General features: G+C 40.5%; 1 protein-coding gene across 14 annotated transcripts in view; it reads right to left on the bottom strand.

Annotated features, from left to right (window-relative positions):
* Positions 1–22,419, bottom strand: part of ptk2aa (protein tyrosine kinase 2aa) — a 62,013-nt gene that overhangs the window by 19,920 nt on the left and 19,674 nt on the right. For 4 of the 14 annotated variants that reach the window (XM_034210382.1, XM_034210383.1, XM_034210386.1 and 1 more), the window contains exons 1-13: positions 16,452–17,401; positions 14,732–14,979; positions 13,879–14,054; positions 11,077–11,164; positions 10,780–10,859; positions 10,182–10,244; positions 7,993–8,047; positions 3,907–4,047; positions 3,636–3,713; positions 2,851–2,958; positions 1,536–1,653; positions 1,028–1,058; positions 323–387 (exon numbers count right to left, since the gene is read on the bottom strand). In XM_034210382.1, coding sequence (XP_034066273.1) covers positions 323–387; positions 1,028–1,058; positions 1,536–1,653; positions 2,851–2,958; positions 3,636–3,713; positions 3,907–4,047; positions 7,993–8,047; positions 10,182–10,244; positions 10,780–10,859; positions 11,077–11,164; positions 13,879–14,054; positions 14,732–14,979; positions 16,452–16,668 — 1,468 coding nt within the window. In that variant the 5' untranslated portion in view covers positions 16,669–17,401. Of the gene's footprint in view, positions 1–322; positions 388–462; positions 628–1,027; positions 1,059–1,535; positions 1,654–2,850; positions 2,959–3,635; positions 3,714–3,906; positions 4,048–7,992; positions 8,048–10,181; positions 10,245–10,779; positions 10,860–11,076; positions 11,165–13,878; positions 14,055–14,731; positions 14,980–16,451; positions 17,403–20,100; positions 20,128–22,419 lie in introns of those variants that run through there. The other 10 variants (XM_034210389.1, XM_034210388.1, XM_034210380.1 and 7 more) reach the window with 6 other exon arrangements.

Genomic DNA, 22,419 nt, shown 5'->3' with positions numbered 1-22,419 from the left:
GTTGATGTCACTAGGTCTGCAGCCAATCAGACAGGACAGAAGACCAGAGTGTGATGGGAAAAAAAGAAAAAAGTGAATGGATGTGTGGCTGGCAGACCGAGGAAGTAAACAAAAGGAAAGCAGGAACAGAGAGGGAGAGAAACAGGGGGAGAGGCAGTCCCGACAGAGAAGAAAACAATAAGAGAAGAGTGAGAGAGAAAACAGATGTTGGAGGAAATGACAAGACAGAAAAGACGACAGTAGTTGGAGCCAAGGAAGCTGTCAGACTTGTCTCCTAAACCTGTCGATTTGGCAGTGTGTGTGCACATCGTTTTTATCTTACCTGACACAGAGATAGCTCTTACTCCACTCCTGACTGCTTCTAACTTTTTCTCATTATTTGATACTCTATAAAAAGAAGAAGAAACAAATTAGACAATAATTAAACATCAGTCAAAGCAGTAAACACTTGAAAAAACATACCGAGGGTAAATTGAAGCCTGTTATTTGTATAGTTGTATCCTTGAAAGTAGTAGCATGTTGAAATTGGGTCTTTAAACCAACGCTGACTGTTTCAATAATCTCCCTGCCTTTGCCGTGGTCTCTCTGTCTGCGTCTGTATTTGAGCTCTACTACGATCTTTACATCACAGACCACAAGAGGCAGAGAGCAAAGAGAAACTTCCAGTGAGAGAAGGAGAGAAAGAGGAGGAGACTACCCAAGTGTTTAAAAACCCTAAGTGGAAAATATTTGGCTCCTAAACTTATCTCCTTATTTGACCACAGACAGAGTGAGAGAGGAGAAGAAGGAGAGGGAGATTTGAGTTGAAATGACCAAAAGTAAGCAAAAACGTTGTGTTTAGTTTAGTGACAGTTAAAATGTTAATGTCCGGCTATGGTCCTGATTAAACAAACACCATGAACCACTAAATCTTTGTTTAGCTAATGAAGAAAATAGGCATCACAGCTCTAAATCATCAGATCTGAGACAAATGTGTGATGTTTCTTTAATGTAAACAAACAGTGCTACGAGTGAGCAAGGTACCTACTTTGGGATGGAAGGCAGTGCTCTCTCTCCCTCTAGAGGACAAAAACACACATCATCAGGATCAAAATGAGACATTAAATCACACAAAATGAATATTACAAAAACGTTTTAACTACCCTGCATACAAAATAAATGCATTAAACCGCATTAAAAAGGAGACAATCTTCCTGAAACTAAAAAGTGGGAATTCAGTGGCAATATCTACTTGGATGGATTTTTTCTTCTCCACTAGGACGTTATGTTTTTGGTTGGTGTAACCGTTGCCAAAGGGCCAAGGAAGAACCCATTCAATTTGGTCTTTACTTTAATCTCGTGGCTGATACACACAATATGTTTCCCTTATGGAGACGAATTACGCAGTCTATATGCTTTCCGATTTCCCTTCCAATTGTGTTATATTTAAGAGCAAAAAAACATGATAACACTCTGTGGGGTGCACAGGGTTGTGTTTTGATATTTTTGCATCCTAAAACAGGCGGGACAAAAAGGAGTGATGTTCATTTTCATACCTTTCTGATATCGAACGATGAAAGAGTGAGTTTCCATGGTGATGAGTCGACAGTAACCGTCAATCAAGTCAGCCAAGTTCTCTGCCATGGTCAGTGATGCTGTCGTAATCGTGAGAGGCTACACACACACACACGACACACACACCCACACACACACACACACACACACACACACACACACACACACACACCACACTACACAACACACACACCCACACACACACACACCACACACCACAACACAGCACACACACACACACACACACACACACACACACACACACACCCACACCACACACACACACACATACACACACGACACACACCCACACACACACAACATACACACACACACACACACATACACACACACACACACACACACACACACGACCAGTCACACTACACACACACACACACACACACACACACCACACACACACACACACACATCCATTGCACGTTACAATATCCATAGTCTCCAAAGACACACACATATTCTTACACATGAGCAGCACAGGGGGGGGGGTGTTTCCAGCTGCTCCTTACGTCAGGGGAAGACTCCTCTCTCACAGTATTTGTGGTGTGCTTGTGTGTGAGTAATCCAATACTAAAAGCCATTAAAAAAAGAAAGACTGCACTCATATATCTGCGCGTGTTACCAGACCGTTCCCTTGAGGCAGAACCATTATGTGTGGATCTATACATGGAGGAGCATTAGTTCCATGTCTGTATGCAATCTCAGCCACTCACTTGGCAAACAAAGGGCAAATAAGCAAGCTAAGCAGCACGATGGGCACAGCTTAGGGTAAACCTTTAGTATCCAACAGAGGCCAAACTGGTCATCATGAAAAACAAATACTTATAGTACTTCCTTTACAGAGTGAGAAACTAATTTATTTTCCTTGAATTAGCTTCACATATATCTCTAAAAGTGTCTAAGATTGAACACTCTTTTTTTATATTTTTGCACAATAGCCCAAAGCATTGTTTTCCCTGCACCAACAACAAAACTTCCAATTTGTTTGTACTTAAACTTCTCACAAGACACTCTTCTATGTCTTTTAAAGTCCTTTTGAAATGGTTTCTCTACCTGAATTTGAGGTAGATTGAGAAAAAGTGTGTAAATCATAAAGGTAGATTACAGAAAAGGAGGAGCGATGAGTATCGTCTTGTTTTTAATCATAGCGATAGACCAGTAAAAGTCACCATTTTGAGTTGCTTCATATGATGATATTAAATGGTATTTTTTCAAACCAATTGTACATGTATATCAAATGTGTATGCCTAGACAAAGAGACAACGATTGTAGTACCTCAGCAGCTCCGGCTACGTTGAGCTGTAGCATCCCTTTCCTGTCCTTCTCCTCCATAGCCGAGTACTGGATGGACTGAACTTGATTGAAGTTAGCTAGATGGGTGGGCTAGGGACAGACGGAGGAACACAAAAAGATTGGAAATATAGATATGTATTAATACTCAATATAACAAGATACATTTATTATATATTGTTTTTTAGATGCAGTACAAGTGTTGAAGCTATTAAAGCCGCCCTTTTTTTTAGAACTTTATTTGTTTTGGTTTCATACATACAGTAAAATATATCTTTCAGTCACATCTTCAGTTTTTACAGCTGTATCAATACAATTCTGAATAGGTTTCAAGTATTAGACAACCAGTAACAGAGTACCACTCCAGGGCTAAACATTTTTTAAAAATGTAATAAAGATGGCCTGCCGTAGAAAATAAGAAAAATAAATAACAAATAATAGTAAATAAACAAAAATAATAATGATGGAAAGAGAATACAAGTGACATACAAGAGTGTTAAAAAGTATTAATGTATTAGTAGATGCATTACAGGGGCCCATCGCTTGATACATGTATTTTTCTAAGGATAGAGGGTGTCGTTTTTCTCATACTGATATTCTGACAATCTGTGCTGTTGTATTTGCTGTAAAGTGTCTCTACTGTAGGCTATTTTTATTTTATGTACAGCACTTTGGCTCGACCAAAAATCGTTTATAAATGTGCTATATAAATAAAACTTGATTTGATTTCTGTAAGCTCCTTTTTAAAGCTTGGCTGTGTAGGAACTCACCGTGGATCCCTTGTCAGTGAGGTAGCTGATCCCTTCCTCTGGCCCGATAGCCAGCTCCACCTGGATCACCCAGCTGGACTGTGGGAGAGAGGAGGAGGGGTACACGTTATGAGAGGAAGAGAGCAGAAGGCAAGGCAGGAGTGAGAGGAAGGACGTTGGCACAGCACCCACATCTCAGATGCATGCAGAACCTGATCCCGCCAAAAGAGGTCAGCCTTACACCACTAACCTTTAGGCTACATCAACACACCTTGGAATGGATGCAACTTACCCCAAGCGCACATTTGAAGCACTCCTTGTCGTAGCGGTAGATTGGAGCAAGTATCTCCAAAAACTTGAGGATGCACTGCTCATCGTTGAGATTGGCTACCTGCTTGAACGTCTGCTGAATCAATTTACGCAGGGTTTTAGCCTGGGGAGAGGAGATAATTGGAAAGGGAGAACATTTCAGTTAGATACTGACTTTAATTAAAACAGTATTTAAATGATAGAAAATCTGCAACTAGGAGAAGAAAGAGGAGTATGCATGAGAACAAATGTGGTGAATTTGTGTGCGTGTGTGTGCAGAGGGACAGAGACACTAACAGAGGAAAACATTGATTGACTAATAGTCCACTCTGGTCCCGATCAAAATGACCTCCCCACTTCACAGTTCAGATCAATATCTTCACAACGAACTGTTGGTTACCACTCAATTAAACATCACAATCTGCCCATGTGTACTGTCGCTTAGATATCACTTCATGTAAGTGCATATAAAGACTCTTAGTGTGACAGTTGGTTTATTCAGACATGATTTTTTTTGTGTTGGATGTGTGACTAGAGTGGACAGATGGGGAATCGAGGGTAATAAAATCCATCTAGGGACATTATTCATCATTCCCTAGACATAGAGATGCACAGCACACACACACGTCAATCCTCTTCATCTGATATATAAAAACACTGACTTATATGAAGATGAATTTACCCCAAACAAAATGCTATCTTTAACCCAACAGGATATTGAGCTTCACTACATCAAATCATTTGTGTTAAAAAAATTGAAATACATTATAAATGATCCAATGTTTATCCAAACACCCATGAAAATACACATCGACAGCGGCACACATACAGTACAGACAAACTATGAATAGCTCTCCATGTATAGATAAAGATAAAGATTAAAGGGGATTTACTGCACTACAAACCAGGCTTAAAAAAGCACGAGTGGATTTACAGTAGACTGCTTCATCAAATTAAGGTCAAGCTACACAAAATAAATGAACAGTTTGGTAATTAAAATCCCAACCAGAAAGGTATCAACTGTATTGACTTTTAGATGTGACCTAAACACAAGCAATAGACTGATGACAGGTGAGTTTAATGAGACCCAAAGACAACATAATCAATAGACCTAGGGCGTGAATAGTCTCTCCATATGTATTGAACCTAACCTATCTGAGGGTGGTATCATTCATTAAAAAAAAATGAAGTGTTAATTAATATGAATTAACCATTTTATTGAGCCACTATGAATTACAATTGCTATTATATTTTTGTATTATTCCGTTGTAAAAAAAGCCTTTCTACACTTCATTTCAGAATGACTGTTGCCAGCTGTCTACTTATTAAGCCTGAAGGAATCAAGAAGCCTTGACACACACACAGACACACACATTACTTTGTGTGCAGCCACATGTGTGTGTGTGTCATTTCAGCAGACGCCACTACACAGAAATGATTACAGAATATATTGTGTATTCGCTTATATGTGTTCTTGATAAGATCAGAGTTTTTTCATTCCTCAAATTCCACCACACACTCTTACACATACACACAGAGATATTGTCTCTCCAAAGTATCCTCCCTTCCTGAGAGGAAATACTGCGAGGTGCTTTCATCCTCATTACATTACATTTAGCTGACGCTTTTATCCAAAGCGACTTACAATAAGTACATTCGACCAACAAAATACAACCTTGAAGAAAACAGAATCATATAAGTACATCAGGCTTCATAGAGCTAAAACATTTCAAGTGCTACTCAACTGGCTTTAGATAAGCCAGTCCTTTATTAGTATATAAGTGCTTTGTTAATAGTTCTAACGCTTGAAGTGGAGTCGAAAGAGATGAGTTTTCAGTCTGCGCCGGAAGGTGTGTAAGCTATCTGCTGTCCTGATGTCAATGGGGAGCTCATTCCACCATCTTGGAGCCAGGATAGCAAACCCACGTGTTTTTGCTGATGGGAACTTGGGTCCCCTTCGCAGCGAGGGTGCAGCGAGCCGTTTGGTTGATGCAGTGCACGTGCTGACTGTCGCCGTAGCAATAGGGATGTCTCTCTGCTAAACGGTCACAGACAGTTTATATATAACATTATTTTATTAATCAGTTTAGTGACAGAAGGAAGGACAACATGTCTTGGCGTATTATGTCTCCGTGTTTCCTCAGATGTGATTGGTCCAGTAGTGGCTGGAGGTCATATAGTGTTTTGATTCAATGTGAGGTTATGTCACAGTGGCTTAAGCTGTTGAAAGCTATTTATTTCATCAAGAGAAGAGAACATCCTTCAGACACTCTGATAACAGAGTAATGGGAGGAGTTAAGCATTATTCAGTCAGGAATACTGAATAAAACAGCAACCAGTTTCAGCCAGACCAGGCCTTCATCATGGCAGAAAAAGCTTTTTTAAATCAACTTAAATGTAGTGATGTTTCATTCTGTATTGTGTCCTGACAGTAATAGTTGTATGTTCTAGTTGCAAATATTTATTCAAATAAAGCATAAGAATATATATCATTGCAGTTTAATCAAATCATGTTTTGCTCATTCATAAGGTTGAGAGCAATTCAGTCATCAGTCTGATGATGGGGAAAACTCAAATCAAGCTGGTTGATCAAACTCTGATCTCCAAACACACTAAAGGTCAGTTTTACTAAACCTGCTGCCCAGCCTGTCGATATGAATGAACAGACTCTGCTCTTTATAAAGCTTTCAACACAGCAAAAAATCACTCTTTACCACAGCCATCTGCTTCGGGGTTTGTGTGTGTATGTGTGTGTGTGTGGAAGTAGAGTCCATTGAGGGTGAATAATCCCACTAAATGACTACCATTCTCTTTCACCAGAGCGAAAGGCAGAAACGTAACTGACAGCTGTGCTCTCCAGCAGACGCACATCCATGTTAAATGCAAGAACCTAATACCTCTACTAGTTTAGTTTGCTTTAGAATACTGAAGATGGACTCCGGGGAATGTTTGTTGTTATTACTGCCAAAATAGTAGAAAATGAGAAAATAGGAGAGGAGGTAGAGTAGGTGATGAGGGAGGAGTGAGGGGGCGTTGACAGACGGGGGGACCCCAGAAGGAGACGCACATTGACGCCTCCTCCTCCCTCCTCATTGTTGCAAAGAGAAAGTGGGTTTAAACATGACCTTAGGGTCACACACACAACACACACACACAAACAAAGTTTCCCTCCCTCAGCAGAGCATCTGTCCGCCCGCCTGCTGACATCAAGACCTTTTCAGGTCACTGGGGCCTTTCTTTCACACAGACACACACCAAAACCCTCCACATAAACGCGTGCCGTAAATATATCACTGACAGAGAGACTGCATTGTGCAAGCACACCCAGCCATCACTGCAAACATACACAACGGCAGAGTTTTCTACATGTGTGTTTATCACACAACAAAATGTATATCCAGGGTCCCGCGGGGTGTGGATGTATTGCTAAAACAAATTTGAGTACAAATCTTAGCTGTTTCCCTTTGTGCTAAGCTAAGTAAACCATCTTCTGGCGGCAGCGTTATAGTTACTGGACGGAAATTAGAGTGTTTTTTCGATTTTACTCTCAGCAATAAAACCAATAAGGGTATCTCTTAAAAAGTACTTTAATGGTGAGATTTGAAGAACAGAGATCATCAGTCCCTGGTGAAAAGTGAATCCATCACAAAAGTCTTTGTATAGAATATAAGTACACCGTCTGGTTCGTATTCATTCTTTTCTGTCTCCATTCACCAAAACTGTGATGGCAAGTTTCATTCAAATATTGTTGAGTCTTGGCCTACTTCACATTTTGTCAGCCAGCCCAGGTCTAGCAACACATTCAGAAAATTGGCAATTAAAAGTGTTGCTGGATATAAACCACACACCTTGGTTACCGTTAGTAACTCCAGTGGATCAGATGTGGCAGCTGCTCAATTTTGGGAGAGCACAACTTCCTTAAAACTACATCTCCATCAAGAACAGTCTTATTGAGCCATTTATTCCACAAACAATTCACAGGGAGAAAGTGAATACAATGTGTTAGCAACCTGAGACATTACATTGTGTGTACTATTGTGTGATCTCTATTCCAAGTCTTTGTTCTCACCTTGACTGAATCCAGCAGGTCTTTTGGGAAAAATCGCCTCAAGCCAACGTCTTTCCTGGAAGGAGAGACAGAGAGAGATACGAGAGGAAGAGAGCAGAATGATTACGCTGTAATTACACTGAGGAATGTTAATTGGCAACCACTTCTTTCTTTATCTGATCTCAAAAGCTTATGTTTTGCTTTGTAGAGAGATTACAAACAACATCAACAGACAGATAGAGTCAGGCAAGACAGTCGACTGAAGACAAGAAACAGAAAGCTGTGACTAAGTGCTGACTAAAAAAGCACTACACATTTTTTCCTGAGAGACTGGGGGAAAACAGAGAGAACAGAAAGAGAGAGAGGCAGTACAAAGAGAGGGAGACCACAGAGACAAAGAAAGATGTGCGGAGCTAAAACAGGAAGCTGGCTAATGATTCAAACTCCTCTAGAGGAGAAGACAAGGGGGGAGGAGGAGAGATCGAGTGGAGAGAGTAGGGAAAAGGGTGAGAGCTTACATCATCTTATTTCTCCCACATAGGTCAAATGTCAGTCAATTATCATCATAGTACTATAACAATGTGTGGTGTACAACAGGCTTTGGGACTTCAGCTAGGAGAGAAGGTCAGCTGGTGTACAGTAGGTAGTACATCCACAGGTATGACGCTGCCCTGTGGTTATGTATAAACTACCAGGCTTGCCTCAGCTTGAAATATTCCTCCTTTATGGCAAAGACATATTCCAATAGTAGTATTCTGCTTAGGGCTACTAAACCGCATCATGTCTATAAGAGAATACTTAGAAAACCGTTTTGGGGGTGACATAAACATGTTTACCCTCTCAGAATGTAAGCTATGTCAGTCATAGAAGCAACACGAAGCACAAACAGAAAATAAAAGACTTTTGAGAGATGACAACAAGCTAACCTCAAAGAACGAGCACTAATGAAAGCCCCCTTAAAAAATGCTTTGCATCAGCTCAGAGACCACAAGGACTACAGCCAACTACACCCAGCTGATGCAAATCTTTTGAGACTCATTATAAACTTGGAAAATAAATGAAAAATACGGACATTCAATTCATCATCATGTCTGAGACGTTTCCTGTAATTGCTCAAGAGTAGAGGGAACATAGACACAGTGTTAAAAAAAAAAGTGTTTCAATCCAGTTACTTAATTCCAATTAACTGCAAGCAGAAACTTTCACAGTAAACCTCTTGTAACTGACATCGGAATTTCTCGGAAATTGTACACCCATAAAATACAATTTTAATGATGGTACGTTGCTATTTAAAGAACAAAAAGAAACGGCAAAGATGGAAAAAGTGGAGGATTTAAAAGGGTGAAACGAAGACACTGTTTTAGGATGGCGTTAGACCGCAGACACTCAACAAAAGCCTCAATGGCAAACTCTTAGCTTGTAGTATTCAAAGCCTCAACAGCATTTTCCCCTCGCACTCTTGTTTGCTTCAAATATGCATGATGGCAACCTCTTTTTCTAATCAAAAGGGAGAGACAGAGTTACAGAAGACAGAAAGAACACAGGATAAAGCAGACTACAAAGAAGAAGAGAACATAGAGAAGAAGGACAGACAGAAAGAGGACTGAGAGGACGGAGAAGAGAGACAAAGAGATATCACAGGAAAGACAGAGAGCATTCTTCTCAGTTAATTGAAGAGCTCGTTAGGCTGACGGACAGAAATAAAGACCTCGTTGGAGCAGGGCAGCTTCATTAGAATCGGACCAGTTAGAGTCAAGCCTTGTTAGTGCCAAAGTTTGTTAATTGTCTTCATCGACATCCATCTACCCGGGAGCTGATGGTGGATTAAGAGACAGAGCAAACCAGGGGGGCTAACCTAGAAAAAACATCCTAATCCAAGTAAATCTACAGATATGAATGAATATTTACCACGTGATGAGGTGACTGGATAAACAGTGTTTGAATAATAATGGTAGCTAGACTGTACACTTTCAGTCTTTACAGAAGTTTGCACAATTCCCAAAGGCCTACTGAAGTTCTTTGTATTGTCTTCTGCAGTCCACAGGTTATCAGTAGCTGCATAGGAACCCTGAACCAAATACTGAGAAACTCTGTTGTTTTTCTGTTATTTCTGATGGATTACAAAACATGTTTCCATGTAGAGGAAGGATGTGATGTACGAGAAAGGTTGTACACTGCTGCAACACTTTGCTAATGAGGAAATTACTTACTCCAATAGTTCATAGTTGGACTTCTTGTCCAGGGCGTTTCCTCTCATCTCTTTGAAGAACCTCCTGGAAAGGAAACCATCAAAGCACATGGAGAGAACAAGGTCAGATACATTCACTACAGACTGCAAGTTATTAAATATGCACCAACAACCAGTCATGTTTAACATTTTAGCAAGACAGAGAATCCTGGTACAACTTCACCTACTTCCAAACACACATTTTGGCTTGTTGCCTTCAGAGGTTTTTTTTCTTTTATGTTTAATATTATTCTAAGAAGGAGGTGTTCATTTAAATGATTGACATGAACGAATGTTGGCAAGAATGATGAGTGAAGCCGGGAGGAAATCTTTAAGGGTTTCACACAATAACAACTCATCTGGTGAAGAAAACAACTGTCATGGATATTGCCTTAATTGCTAGTTTAAGCAAAAAATAGATGGAATGAGTTTGTGAAATGTTCAAAGTGACACATTTTATCTTTGGGAACCAAACTTGACTTTTGATGTCAAATGAAAATAACCATCCAACATGTAGCTCTGTGTTATTCCTGCACAAAGTCATGAAGAGAGCCATCGCTACACATTGTGAGCACATTTACCTGATTTCTAGACAGCCCAGTTTGAAAGCTACATCTTGTTCCACCTGTTCCCCAATCTGTGTCATGTAGTCATGCTTCACCTGGGGTACACAAATGCACATGAAAGTGAATTACTACAAACGACAAATATCAATCTCACGGACAAATACAGACACAGTTCTGCTGACCTACATTACCCAAAGGCAAACACACACACAGTCCTTCAAGCGGTGCCATATGTCTCAGTGCTGGCTAGCTGCTGGCAGAAAATGAAACATGTTTGTGTGTCTGGTTTTCTGTGTGTGTGTATGTGTGTACCTGGTGGTAGAAGTAGTTGAGTGTTGGTTTGTCTTCTGTAAACTGCTGCACAAAGCCTTTCGGAAGATACCGGATCCTTAACTCATATCTACAGGGTAGAAGAAAGGGAGAGTGATTAGGTTAGGAAGAGATCAGACCATATTGTTTTTCACCGTAAATAGCAAAACAACTTACTCAGTGTTTTTATAGTTTTAAGAGTAGAATCAAACTTTCAGGGCAAATTAAACACAATTTCCACGACTCTAGAAGCCTTTTCACATCACATCTACATTGTTACCAAAAATGCAATTGTGAAAAATAGAAGGTTTACCGAATTTCTATCTATTAATGTATATTTTACAGCGTATATATTTTAACAACTTGATTCCATGATTTCAAACCGTCTTCTATCAGGTAAAAAACGGAATGAATACGTTTAAGTGAGGGCAAAGAAGAGCAGAGGAGAGGAAGGATGCCGGGGTCAACTAAAGACAACATATTTATTTAAAAAAGAAGAAATCTTCAAGACAGTATAGTGACAAGGAGAAGAGAGAGGACAAGAAAGAAGATGAAGGCTATGAGAAAATTAATAATATGCACATTATGAAAATAAGATATAGGACAGATTGTAAGATCAGTGGAGGAGAGACAAAAAAGGGACAGAGAGAGTTGTTGATCTAGTCAGACAAAGCAGGCATCTGGTTCTCTCTCTTTTTATGTCCACAGTGCCAAAGGTCTCCACCTCACAAAGCATCATCACCCAGACCGCCACAATAAGCGCAATATATACCAGAGCATTAGCATCCAAACTGCCTGACCACCTCCACCACACAGACCTCTCATCAAAATACAACAGACGGGTTGCACTTTTTTTTATGACGTTGTTTGTTTGCCACAAATCACTTCTGCTACTTTGGTGTACAATAAGACGGACTGCTGAAGCCAACTGTTTGAGAAGACAATGAGTTTAACTAAATGTACACAAACAAATACATTCATAAATTAAGCTCATCCACTGAACTGCATGTAAACTTTGTGAGATAATCATGTTATTATATAATGTGTTTTTGTATAATTGGTTTTGCCTGTTGGTGGGGTACCAACAGATTCCTGGTCAAACGCTAAAGTTGCAGTTCAACTTGTCTCAAGTAGGAATGGGTACCGAAGCGCCGAAAAGACCGTGGTACCGTTAGCTCCGACGTTATCGGTTACTGGAGACATTAAAAAAATATATGTCATATGTATTATTGCTACATAAACATTATATTGCAGTTTAGTTTTCGCCAACTCCGTTTCTAATATGCAAAAAGACTGCAAATGACTCAATGATTATTTTCAATCTTTCTCCAATCCAGACAAGAGATCTCTCTCCCCTGTCTGTGTGTGAGGGGGCGGGGGCAGTTTGCACACACGCGGCTCTACATGCATGCAATACACACACACGGCGGAAATGGCAGAGAGAACTAAGTGCCCCAAGATGTGGTTAAATGTACCCGTCTCGATGTGGACAATGCTTGTTGCCAAAAGTGCTATAAGAGTTTAGCATGTAAGGGCGGGTAACACGAGCAATTTGTCTAAACATTTAGCAAAAGTGCTCCACATTCAGACGGAGGAATGCACCGTTTTCGAACTGTCTTTCTAGTAGCTCTGTAGCCCCCATCCACGTGTAACGATTCCACGTCAGGTATGTTATGTATACCTTAATCTTCCTCCAGAAGACCCGTTAGGCCTTTTGCAGCATACCACCTGTGTTGCTCTGTACCACTGTATTTATGCAGTAAGAGTAAATACTTTTTTTTAATTTATTTTTTTACAGTTCTATAAGTTCACATTATTTACAATTTGTTTAATTAATTTACTTGAAGAACCGATAAGAGTACCGTTAAAGGACCGGATCGATAAGCGGTATCGATAAAAGTAGTAGTACCACCGTTGAAACCTTAACGATACCCATCCCTAGTCTCAAGTTTCTTACACAAAAAAGTATTATTTCTATACATCTTCCACAATGAAGAAATACTACACGTAGCAAAAAATTAGGGACACTGCTTTGCTGTACGAAGCTTTATACATGTTGTACTGTTAGCCCAAAAGCCAGCTAACACCCAACATGTATGCTCCACATGATCTTCCACCTGCTTTCCCCACAGTGCAGCACATTTTAACCTTTATAACCGCTCTGTCTATTCAATCAATCAATGTTTATTTATATAGCCCAATATCACAAATGTTACATTTGTCTCAGTGGTCTTCACAGTGTGTACAGAATATCAGTATGACAATACGACACCCTCTGTCCTTAGACCCTCACATCGTACAAGGAAAAACTTCCGAAGAAAACCCACAGTTTAAAAGGGAAAAATGGGAGAAACCTCAGGGAGAGCAACAGAGGAGGGATCCCTCTCCCAGGACGGACAGACGTGCAATAGATGCCGTGTGTAAATTGAAAAAAGAGAATACATTTGCAACATAGGTAGTCCAAATGTTTAGAAATGCATGTGTGTATAATAGGAAAATTAATCCACGAGGATATCCATCCAGGACCTATGATCCTATTCAATCAAATCCCAGCATAACAACAGCTCTGGGTCCTTTGTAGCCTGAAGCGTTGACGTGTTGTGTCTAGATAGTATTCCTAGATTTACCAGAGAAGACTCAACCTATTGTGACCTTAACCAATCTAGGTCAATGCCAACACCAAACCATCTAGCAACATTTAGCTAAATCCAGGGTTATCATGTAGACAGAACCCTGAACGAGCTTCAGCATAATGTGTTTGATATAAACTTTGTTATGCAACAGAGGCACAATGACACTTCTCACCTCCACTCCTCGTTTGGTCGTGCTTGTTGTAATTCGTAATTTTCCCTGACGTGGGACACGCCCATATCAGGGTGGAGCCAGTGCACCTGATCCCTGGATTGGCTGTTGCTGAGGCGGAGGCCGAAACAGGACGTCCAGCGCACTTTGTGGATGTCCAGAATCTTCTGAATGATTCCCTGAAAATAAAGAGTAAACAATTTATTTTTATAAAAAAAATGTCAATGGCACATTTCCAAAAACGTTAAGAGTAACAAAAATATCATTTTTTTAACATTTCTGCAGAGATTTCTCGTAGTACTGGTGTATTTGGGTAAATTGAGCTACACCGCAAACCATTTACCCCTTAATCTGTAGTCATGGTGACTCAAGAATTCTATCAGTGTTGTCAGTGCTGATAAAAACAAAGATTCCCGGTTTGACAAAAACAGCAAGTCTGGCATTTTGTATCAGGTCAATGAGGGCAAGTGATTTAACATGACGTTCCCACCCAAACAAGTTGACAGACGTCATACACACATGCATGATAATGCTCACACAACCATGTGTGTTGCCACTCTAGGGGGTCTGACCTAGATTCTGAATGAAAAAAAGTGAAAAGATGGAGAGGATTGATATATCCTGTATGACTGCTGATGTTTGAGCAGTGTTGGGGAGTCCACCATTGGAGAGGATCTAAAAATACACTGCTATGTAAACACACACTCACTCACACCCTGAGGATATGCTCAGGGGATTAATAGGACTAATGTAAAAATAACAGCAGCCTTATCCAGTTTCAGCCGTTTTTAAATTGTATGTAATTGTAAGGCGTCTCCTATTTTTGTGTTCCATAAAAGCGTGTCTCTCTCCTTACCCTGACATCAGTTGCATCTCCATATCGGATATTGGAGGACCAGCAGCTGTTTTCAGTGTTGGTCTCAAAGTGATGGAAGACTTTCAGAACCCTCTCCACGGAGCCTGCCATGGTTCGGTCCGACACTCCCCCGCTCAGCCGCGACTTGGCGCCTCCCAGAAGGGCATGGTTCAGGTTGGGGTCCAGGTAGGCCGTCGCCATGGTTTTCCCTGCCGACACTGCCGCTCCTGCTAGGTGTCTGTCATATTCTGGCGTAGAGAGAAGATCAGATATTGGGGGAATGAGGAAGAATATAAAGTAGAATCAGAAGAGTTAATATAAACTTAATATTTTAGCCTTATAAGCAAACATTGACTACTGCCTCACACACACATACGATTGTATTAGGGCAAAACATTTTTAACTAATTTTTTTGATTAATCATTCGGTTACACTCTGTTTATCCTGATGCCCTAAAGGTGACATATTCACTTTGCTTGTTTTGTGCAGCTAGCAGGCCTAAACCCAGAGACCTTCCTTGTACTATGATAAATGACAAGAAGCATTAAAATATTTAAACATTAAAAAAAGCTGGAACTAGATAATGTTTTGAGATTTTGGCAAAATAAATAAACAGGAGTGTCAATCGGCTACTCGAATAATCATTTGTTTCAGCACAACTTTAAATGTCTTGTTTGGTCTAACTAACAGTTCATGAACCTAAAGATATTGAATTCATACGAAGACATACAAAAGCAGCAAATCATAACAAATAATAAGCTGGTTTCAGTTGGAATTGAAGAGGTAGCGCATTTAAAAAAAAAAAAATGCTTTCAGCATTGACACTAGTCATGTGGATTTGAAGTCCTGTTCATCTTACTTGAACAGCAAATGCCTCACAGAGATAAGACATTCTTTGGTAAAAGGTATAAAAGAAACTGAACAATGAAATACCGGAGAGAGAAATAAAGAGAGAGAAGTACAGTCAGTCAGGGTCAAAGCTTAATGTCACCACCTGGGTCTATGACACAAAGAAGACAAAGAACCTCAGGCTGACGCTTTTCCTGAATAAGAAGTTGTGGCATTGACACACTTCCTGGAATTCCATTGTAACTTCAACTGGGAATGCCCGACAAGAACTACCTCCTCTCTGTATGAGTGTGCAACATGTGTGCTGTTGTTGTCATGACACTGTGTTCTGATTTTCTTTTGTCCTGTGCTTCTCCTCCTCTCTCCTCCATTAAAAAAGGAAATTGATATGTTCTTGCAGGTAATTACACCTGGCAGGAAAAGACAAAGAAAGCACTTCCTCACTGTCATACACAAACGCCTACAGTTAACTTGTTGAGGGATAACACACACACACACACACACACACACACACACACACACACACACACACACACACACACACACACACACACACACACACACACACAACACACACCACACACACACACACACACAACACACACACACACACACACACACACACACACAACACACACACACACACACACACACAACACACACACACACACACACACACACACACACACACACACACACACACACACACACACACACACACACACACACACACACACACACACACACACACACACACACACACACACACACACACACTTTGGCTGTACACCAAGTCAGTTCCCATGGAGTCATATGTCACACTGTGTACTTGTGTGTTACTGTGTGTGTGAAAAAGAGATTTCATTCATACCTCTTTCCCAACACATGGGGAAGGGGCTACAGCCGCTCATCGCCATGGAAACACATGTCTGTCCCTCTCTGTCTCTGTCTGCACTAAGGACAGATAGACAGCTTGCAGTCTCACAGCCACGCATCACACACACGCTGAACTTCTCGTGTATAGAAGGGCTACATAAATAAACACACACACACAAGATCCTGACACAACTGCAAGGACACGCTCGCATAACCCAAACACACAGACACACTGTCGGTCTCCAAGGCAGAAATCTTTGTCTTCAACTTTTTGTCAACAGCCTCGTTAGCCAACAGTTAGTTCCAGAGCAGTAATCCTCAAACGGGCTGATTTTCTGCTCAGTTAGCACTTTGTCCAGTGTGAAGATGCTACATCGAACAGGGAAAGTGTCACAAAAACAGATTTCTTCGTCCGTCTAAATCCATTCCTGTCATCCACAGTAGCATGAGCGATGTAAAGTTAGCTTCTTCCACAAACTTCCCACCTCTTCCTATTCAGTCCACTTCTAAATGACTCCTGAGCGGCCCCTCTCTGATGACACAACACTGTTTGTTTTTTGCCCAATTTCTGGCCCAAGCCGGCAATCCATGGTTACGCAGTTGCCAGGAAAGAGTCAAGCGATCATCACTCAGGAGAGGACTCTGGTTATTTCACTCAGTGGAGTCCCTGTGCTGGTGAGAAAACTGCTAGTCCAGAAAAAGTTGACAGCCAAATCCAACTTGAAGTGTTGATCCAATGGACATTCAGTTAGTGAGTGGTCACAGAGAGGGAGAGACAAATACTTAGTGATGAAAAAACAGAAAGTGTTCTTCACGGAAAAAGAAAGTGAGAGAGAAAGAGTGAAGCAGAAAAACAAAGGAAAGAGACGCAGAGTGAAAAAGAGAGAGAGGGAAATGCAGAGATTGTTACAGGATAAAGAGAGGAAAAAGAGGACAGAGCAGCACGACTAAACAAAGTTGAGTGGAGAATGAGAGAGCTTGAGAGAGAGAGAGAGAGGGCAGCTGGAAAAGCAGGAGGAGCTAAAAACTATTAATATGCTAATCTCGCCAATCTCTTGTATTCAATGAAAATAAAAGCTGACCTCAGAACAGCCCATTATGTTCTACCAATATTGCAACCATCTCAAATGCAACACAAAAGAAGAGGACATATATATTAACTTGACATTTTATAAGAAATTACAAGACACATATACAGTATTTAATTCACTGACGAGGAGAGGAAAAACTAATCAAAGTCGCAAAAAGAAAACCAAAAAGTACAGAAACAGTCATCCATTTAATAACTTCATTATCCACCATTGTGTTTACACTCCTACAGGACAGAGATCTCCAAACTGTCCACAATTATATAACAAGCAATAGGTTCGGGTAAAAACACAATGATACAGCACAGCTACTGATACAGCACAGCTACTGCTTTTTTTTGTCAAACAAAGATGGATAAATCAGAAATATGCAAAATATGTGTCTTATTAGATCACAATTATTGATAACAATCTGCATCATTTGCTAAATAATAATTAACTAATACATCGCAATGATTGCAATACGTTGCCAAAAGGTTACTATTGTCATTACTTTTAATTTGTGACTTCAGTATCCTGATAATATCATACTTCAGGGTTAATGGTTATGTCCACCCCAATTGGCCAGCTTACTCAAATATAGATCAACCATCTTTCTTACTAACGAAATATTGTGTATAAAGAAACAATATGTAAAAATGAAAAGAAAACAATCCCTGAAGTCGTTAAGACAACAGAAAGAGAAGAAAAGAGCATCTCTGCCAACACAGCCGTTGCCCTGGCTGTGCCCAGCATGTAAACTAGCAGCTGTTAGCAACATGCCAACCACTTCACTTCCAAACCACAAGGTCTCAATCAATCACACTTCATACAGCACATCCAGTGTCATTCAGCGTGTACTTTGGGGTCACACACTCTCGAGCTCTCCGAGTGCCCGAGGTGCTGCCCTGAAGGCTCATCTCCGAGGCAACGTGCCTTCAATATCCTGCGAGCAAGTGGCACCTATCACAGTCTGTGGGCGTCGCCGCTGACCAGATGCCAGCCTCCATAAATCAAATTGACATTTATACAGCCGAACACATCCACTGAAGAACTAAAGGGACTACAAGCAGCTACTGTAAAGTACTAATGCACAAAGCAAAGTAGGAAAACATGACATCTTAATAGTACCTGATCTGGACCTCACCTTGGAGCATTTACAGGAATGTGTGTGTCAATGTGTGTGTGTTTCCTTAATGTTACATCTCAGGCATTGGCCATTGTTATGAAAATGAAGTGGTTGCAGGGTGTGTGTGTGTGTGTGTGTGTGTGTGTGTGTGTGTGTGTGTGTGTGTGTGTGTGTGTGTGTGTGTGTGTGTGTGCAAGCCTTTTGTCAGAGGGCCGGATGTTGCCATGAATAGGAAGCGCTCTTTTGGGACTGTGCCAAAGTCTGTCTCGATCTCGCTGTGTTTATGAACACGTAATTATTTTTGCAGACGAAGGAGGGAGACACAACCTGCATCATCTACTGAAATGCAAATACAAATTCAAAGATGCTGCTAAACCTCAGACGTATAATAGCTACTTTGATGTCTGCGTGTGTGTGATTTCAGTATAAATAAGTATGTTCTCACCCATGCCTTGAAGTTAAAATTAAAATGCTATTCAAACGTATTGAATAAATTGACTGAGTGCCTTCCTGCTTTTAATCCACCTCGCTAATCAAGTCCAAAAGCGGTTCCTTTAGGCTCAGCTTGATGTTTAATTTGTATATATATATTTTAAACTGATAGGATTAATCTGTTAAATTTCAGTTTGACAGGTTATTTTAATCACTGGGACTCTGGAATTACCCTTGAAACATCCTGTCCAACTTTGCTTCTGTATTTACATCTCCATTGTTATTCTCTTGCTTCCTCAAAGCTGGCATTTAATGTGATTCACATGACACGACACTGGCAACTTAAGTCATGATATAACGGGCCAGCAAGGCATCCTTTCGGGGCATAATAACATGACACATACATATGCTTCCCTGCTTATTTAATTTTAGTAAGGCCAAAGGAAAAATATATATACCCTTAGGTATTTTGGAGTTCAACTGTCTTCAAAGAGTATATTTTGTATGTGGCAGTGTGAAGATTACAATTAGTCGCACTCAAACTAGAGCGATGTTCATTCTCTCCCTCATCCCTGTCTACACTAATGACACCAAAACACCCAGACACTAGGGCTGCTCAATTAATCGTATTTTAAATCGCGATTACGATTATGGCTTGCAACGATTACGAAAACAACGTAATCGAAATAAAACGATTATTTTTTAATTATTACTTTTCAATTGTTGTTGTTTTTGTTTTTTCAGTTGAATTATACTTTAAGTTCAGGGAAATCAACTGTTAAAAACATACTGTTCCCATTTTTTCCTCTCCAATAAATGGATTTTTTCAAAGTCAATGAATAATCGCAATTGCAATTATTGACCCAAATAATCGAGATTATGATTTTTGCCATAATCGAGCAGCCCTACCACACACACATCGATAGCCCCACAGTTCTCTCTCTTCTTACACAACCACACATATGACTAGTGAGTGATCATCAGTGATGCAGCAGCGGTGTATGAAAGCTACTCACCTGTGTAGTAGACAATCCGGGAAATATCTGAAACAAGCACAGAAATAACAGAGTCAGCTGATATGTTTAATGAAGAGTCACTGACTAAAGACATCATCAGGGAACACAGATCCAGCTGAAGTTTATGTCCCACAGCAGGTGTTCCCAGATCAGTTACTGAATGTGGTTTGTTTAGGGTATAACAGAGCCTGCTGAATAGCTTCATCAATCAAATTAATCAATGTCCTGTTGACTTTTCCGCAGGATATTGATTGATTAAAAAAAATCAATACCCAATTGTAACATGTTATACACCCATAGGAGGTTTGATAAAGCTTCATTGGTTACGCTAACTAGCTTAACTGGGAAATGGACAGTGATAAGGTTTCAGATCAGTCTACCATGTAACCTTTGTTTGAGGGGCCAGGGGGGCCTGTTCCTTTGACCCTAACATGGCTTTTTAATGGCTAAAAAATAGCTTTATTCTTTGTCAGCTTACAATCACAGAGGGGATGGGCAAGTAATTCTGCTTTAATACTTCAACCTTTATTTTGCAGGAGGAATTAAAGCACTGGCAACATTCAGTCTGTGGTAATTTGGAGATCTACAGACACAGGTGATGCTGCATTTACATTTTTCTTTAAACTAAGTGAATTATGTTTGACTGTAAACGTTTGCCAAAAGTCACCTTTATTTAGTCTTTGCTATGCATCCTACATGGGGCATGTGAAGAGAAAACAAGCAACACAAAGTTGGATATCAGGCGCCATATTGTGCAAAGAAGGCTCCTCAGTCCTACTGTAATTATCGAGGGGCTTTGTATTCTGCACTACATTGATATACTACAACTCCCACAGGAAGAGCCTTTTGAAAACTTGACACCCGAACCTATCACACTGAGTTAGAGCAGTGATAGGGCTGTGTGCAGGAAGAGGTCAGCAGGATAAGTGCCTAAGAGCTTTGAACACACACACACACACACACACACACACACACACACACACACACACACACACACACACACACACACACACACACACACACACACACACACACACACACACACACACACACACACACACACACACACACACACACACACACACACACACACACACACACACACACACACACACACACACACACACACACACACACACACACACACACACACACACACACACACACACACACACACACACACACACACACACGAGTTGTCAACAAAAATGATGTAATGGTAAGAAAACCCACACATCAAAAGGAAATACCAGTGAGGTGACTCATTGTATTATCGACACGACTCTTTGTAACATGAAACCATGACCCTACAGATAGTGTGTGTGTGTTTTTACCTGATGTAAAGTTGAATCATTTCCTCTCAATCTCAACAACATGGCAACATGTTGGGATGTTGTTAGATTAATCCCAAAACAACCATTATAACAAGTGACTTAACCGTATCCTAAATGGATCAAATGGAGCAGGATTAACAGATCTGGAGATGCTTAAGTCTCCGAGATAATGACATCTGCAGTGGATAGATGTGAACCCTGCACACACCATCTGTCATATGGGAGGCTCAGGCTGAATATTTATCTAACTGTCTCTCTTGTAAGCGTTCGATGCAAGTTAAGTGCTATGTAGCCTGACATCTGCAGCCAAAGTGGCGTTGCTACAGTCTAGACTAAAAACCAGAGGAGACTGTGGCCTTTTCCTGTCTGCGAAACAAGATCAAACTACACCTGAAGAGCTGGGATAAAATATTTCCGTCTTCATACAAATAATTAGTTTAAACACCTCTAAAACACATGGATTATCAGCCCAGAGGTGTGATTAACGCTGAAAAGTGCTTACTTTAGTTGCCATGTCATTTTTCTATCCATCTCTCCCATAGGAGTGCTAGCATGGTGCTAATTACATATCAGTCTGTGTGAACAGCCTCCACATGCAAATATATCAAAGAGGGCACGCAAACACAAGCACACACACACACACACTATCTCACACAGACACACACACTTGGCCGGTAGACTGGCAGGCAGCCCAAAACACCTGCTCCTCAAGCTGTCCTCTATAAGCAGTCACACAGGAGAAGAGTAAAGATTAATTTTCAGATCTATGCAGATATGCTGCTACCATCAATTATTTAGCACACGTTGTCATAATGAAAGTCCACATTTGTTTTTGTTGAAGGTATATATCCGTGAAGAATGCCTTCTCCATCTTTCGATGTTCCTAATGTGGGTTTGTGACCTATACTATTGTGGAGTAAAATAAAAATATATAGAAGAGGTCTCGCTGCACAACAATAGTCAGACCTACGCCAACACACAAACA

The sequence above is a fragment of the Gymnodraco acuticeps genome, unplaced genomic scaffold, assembly GCF_902827175.1.
Source record: "Gymnodraco acuticeps unplaced genomic scaffold, fGymAcu1.1, whole genome shotgun sequence".
NCBI classification, from domain to species: Eukaryota; Metazoa; Chordata; class Actinopteri; order Perciformes; family Bathydraconidae; genus Gymnodraco; species Gymnodraco acuticeps.
The sequence above is the reverse complement of the archived record's forward strand: the minus strand, read 5'-3'. Positions and strand labels throughout refer to the sequence as shown.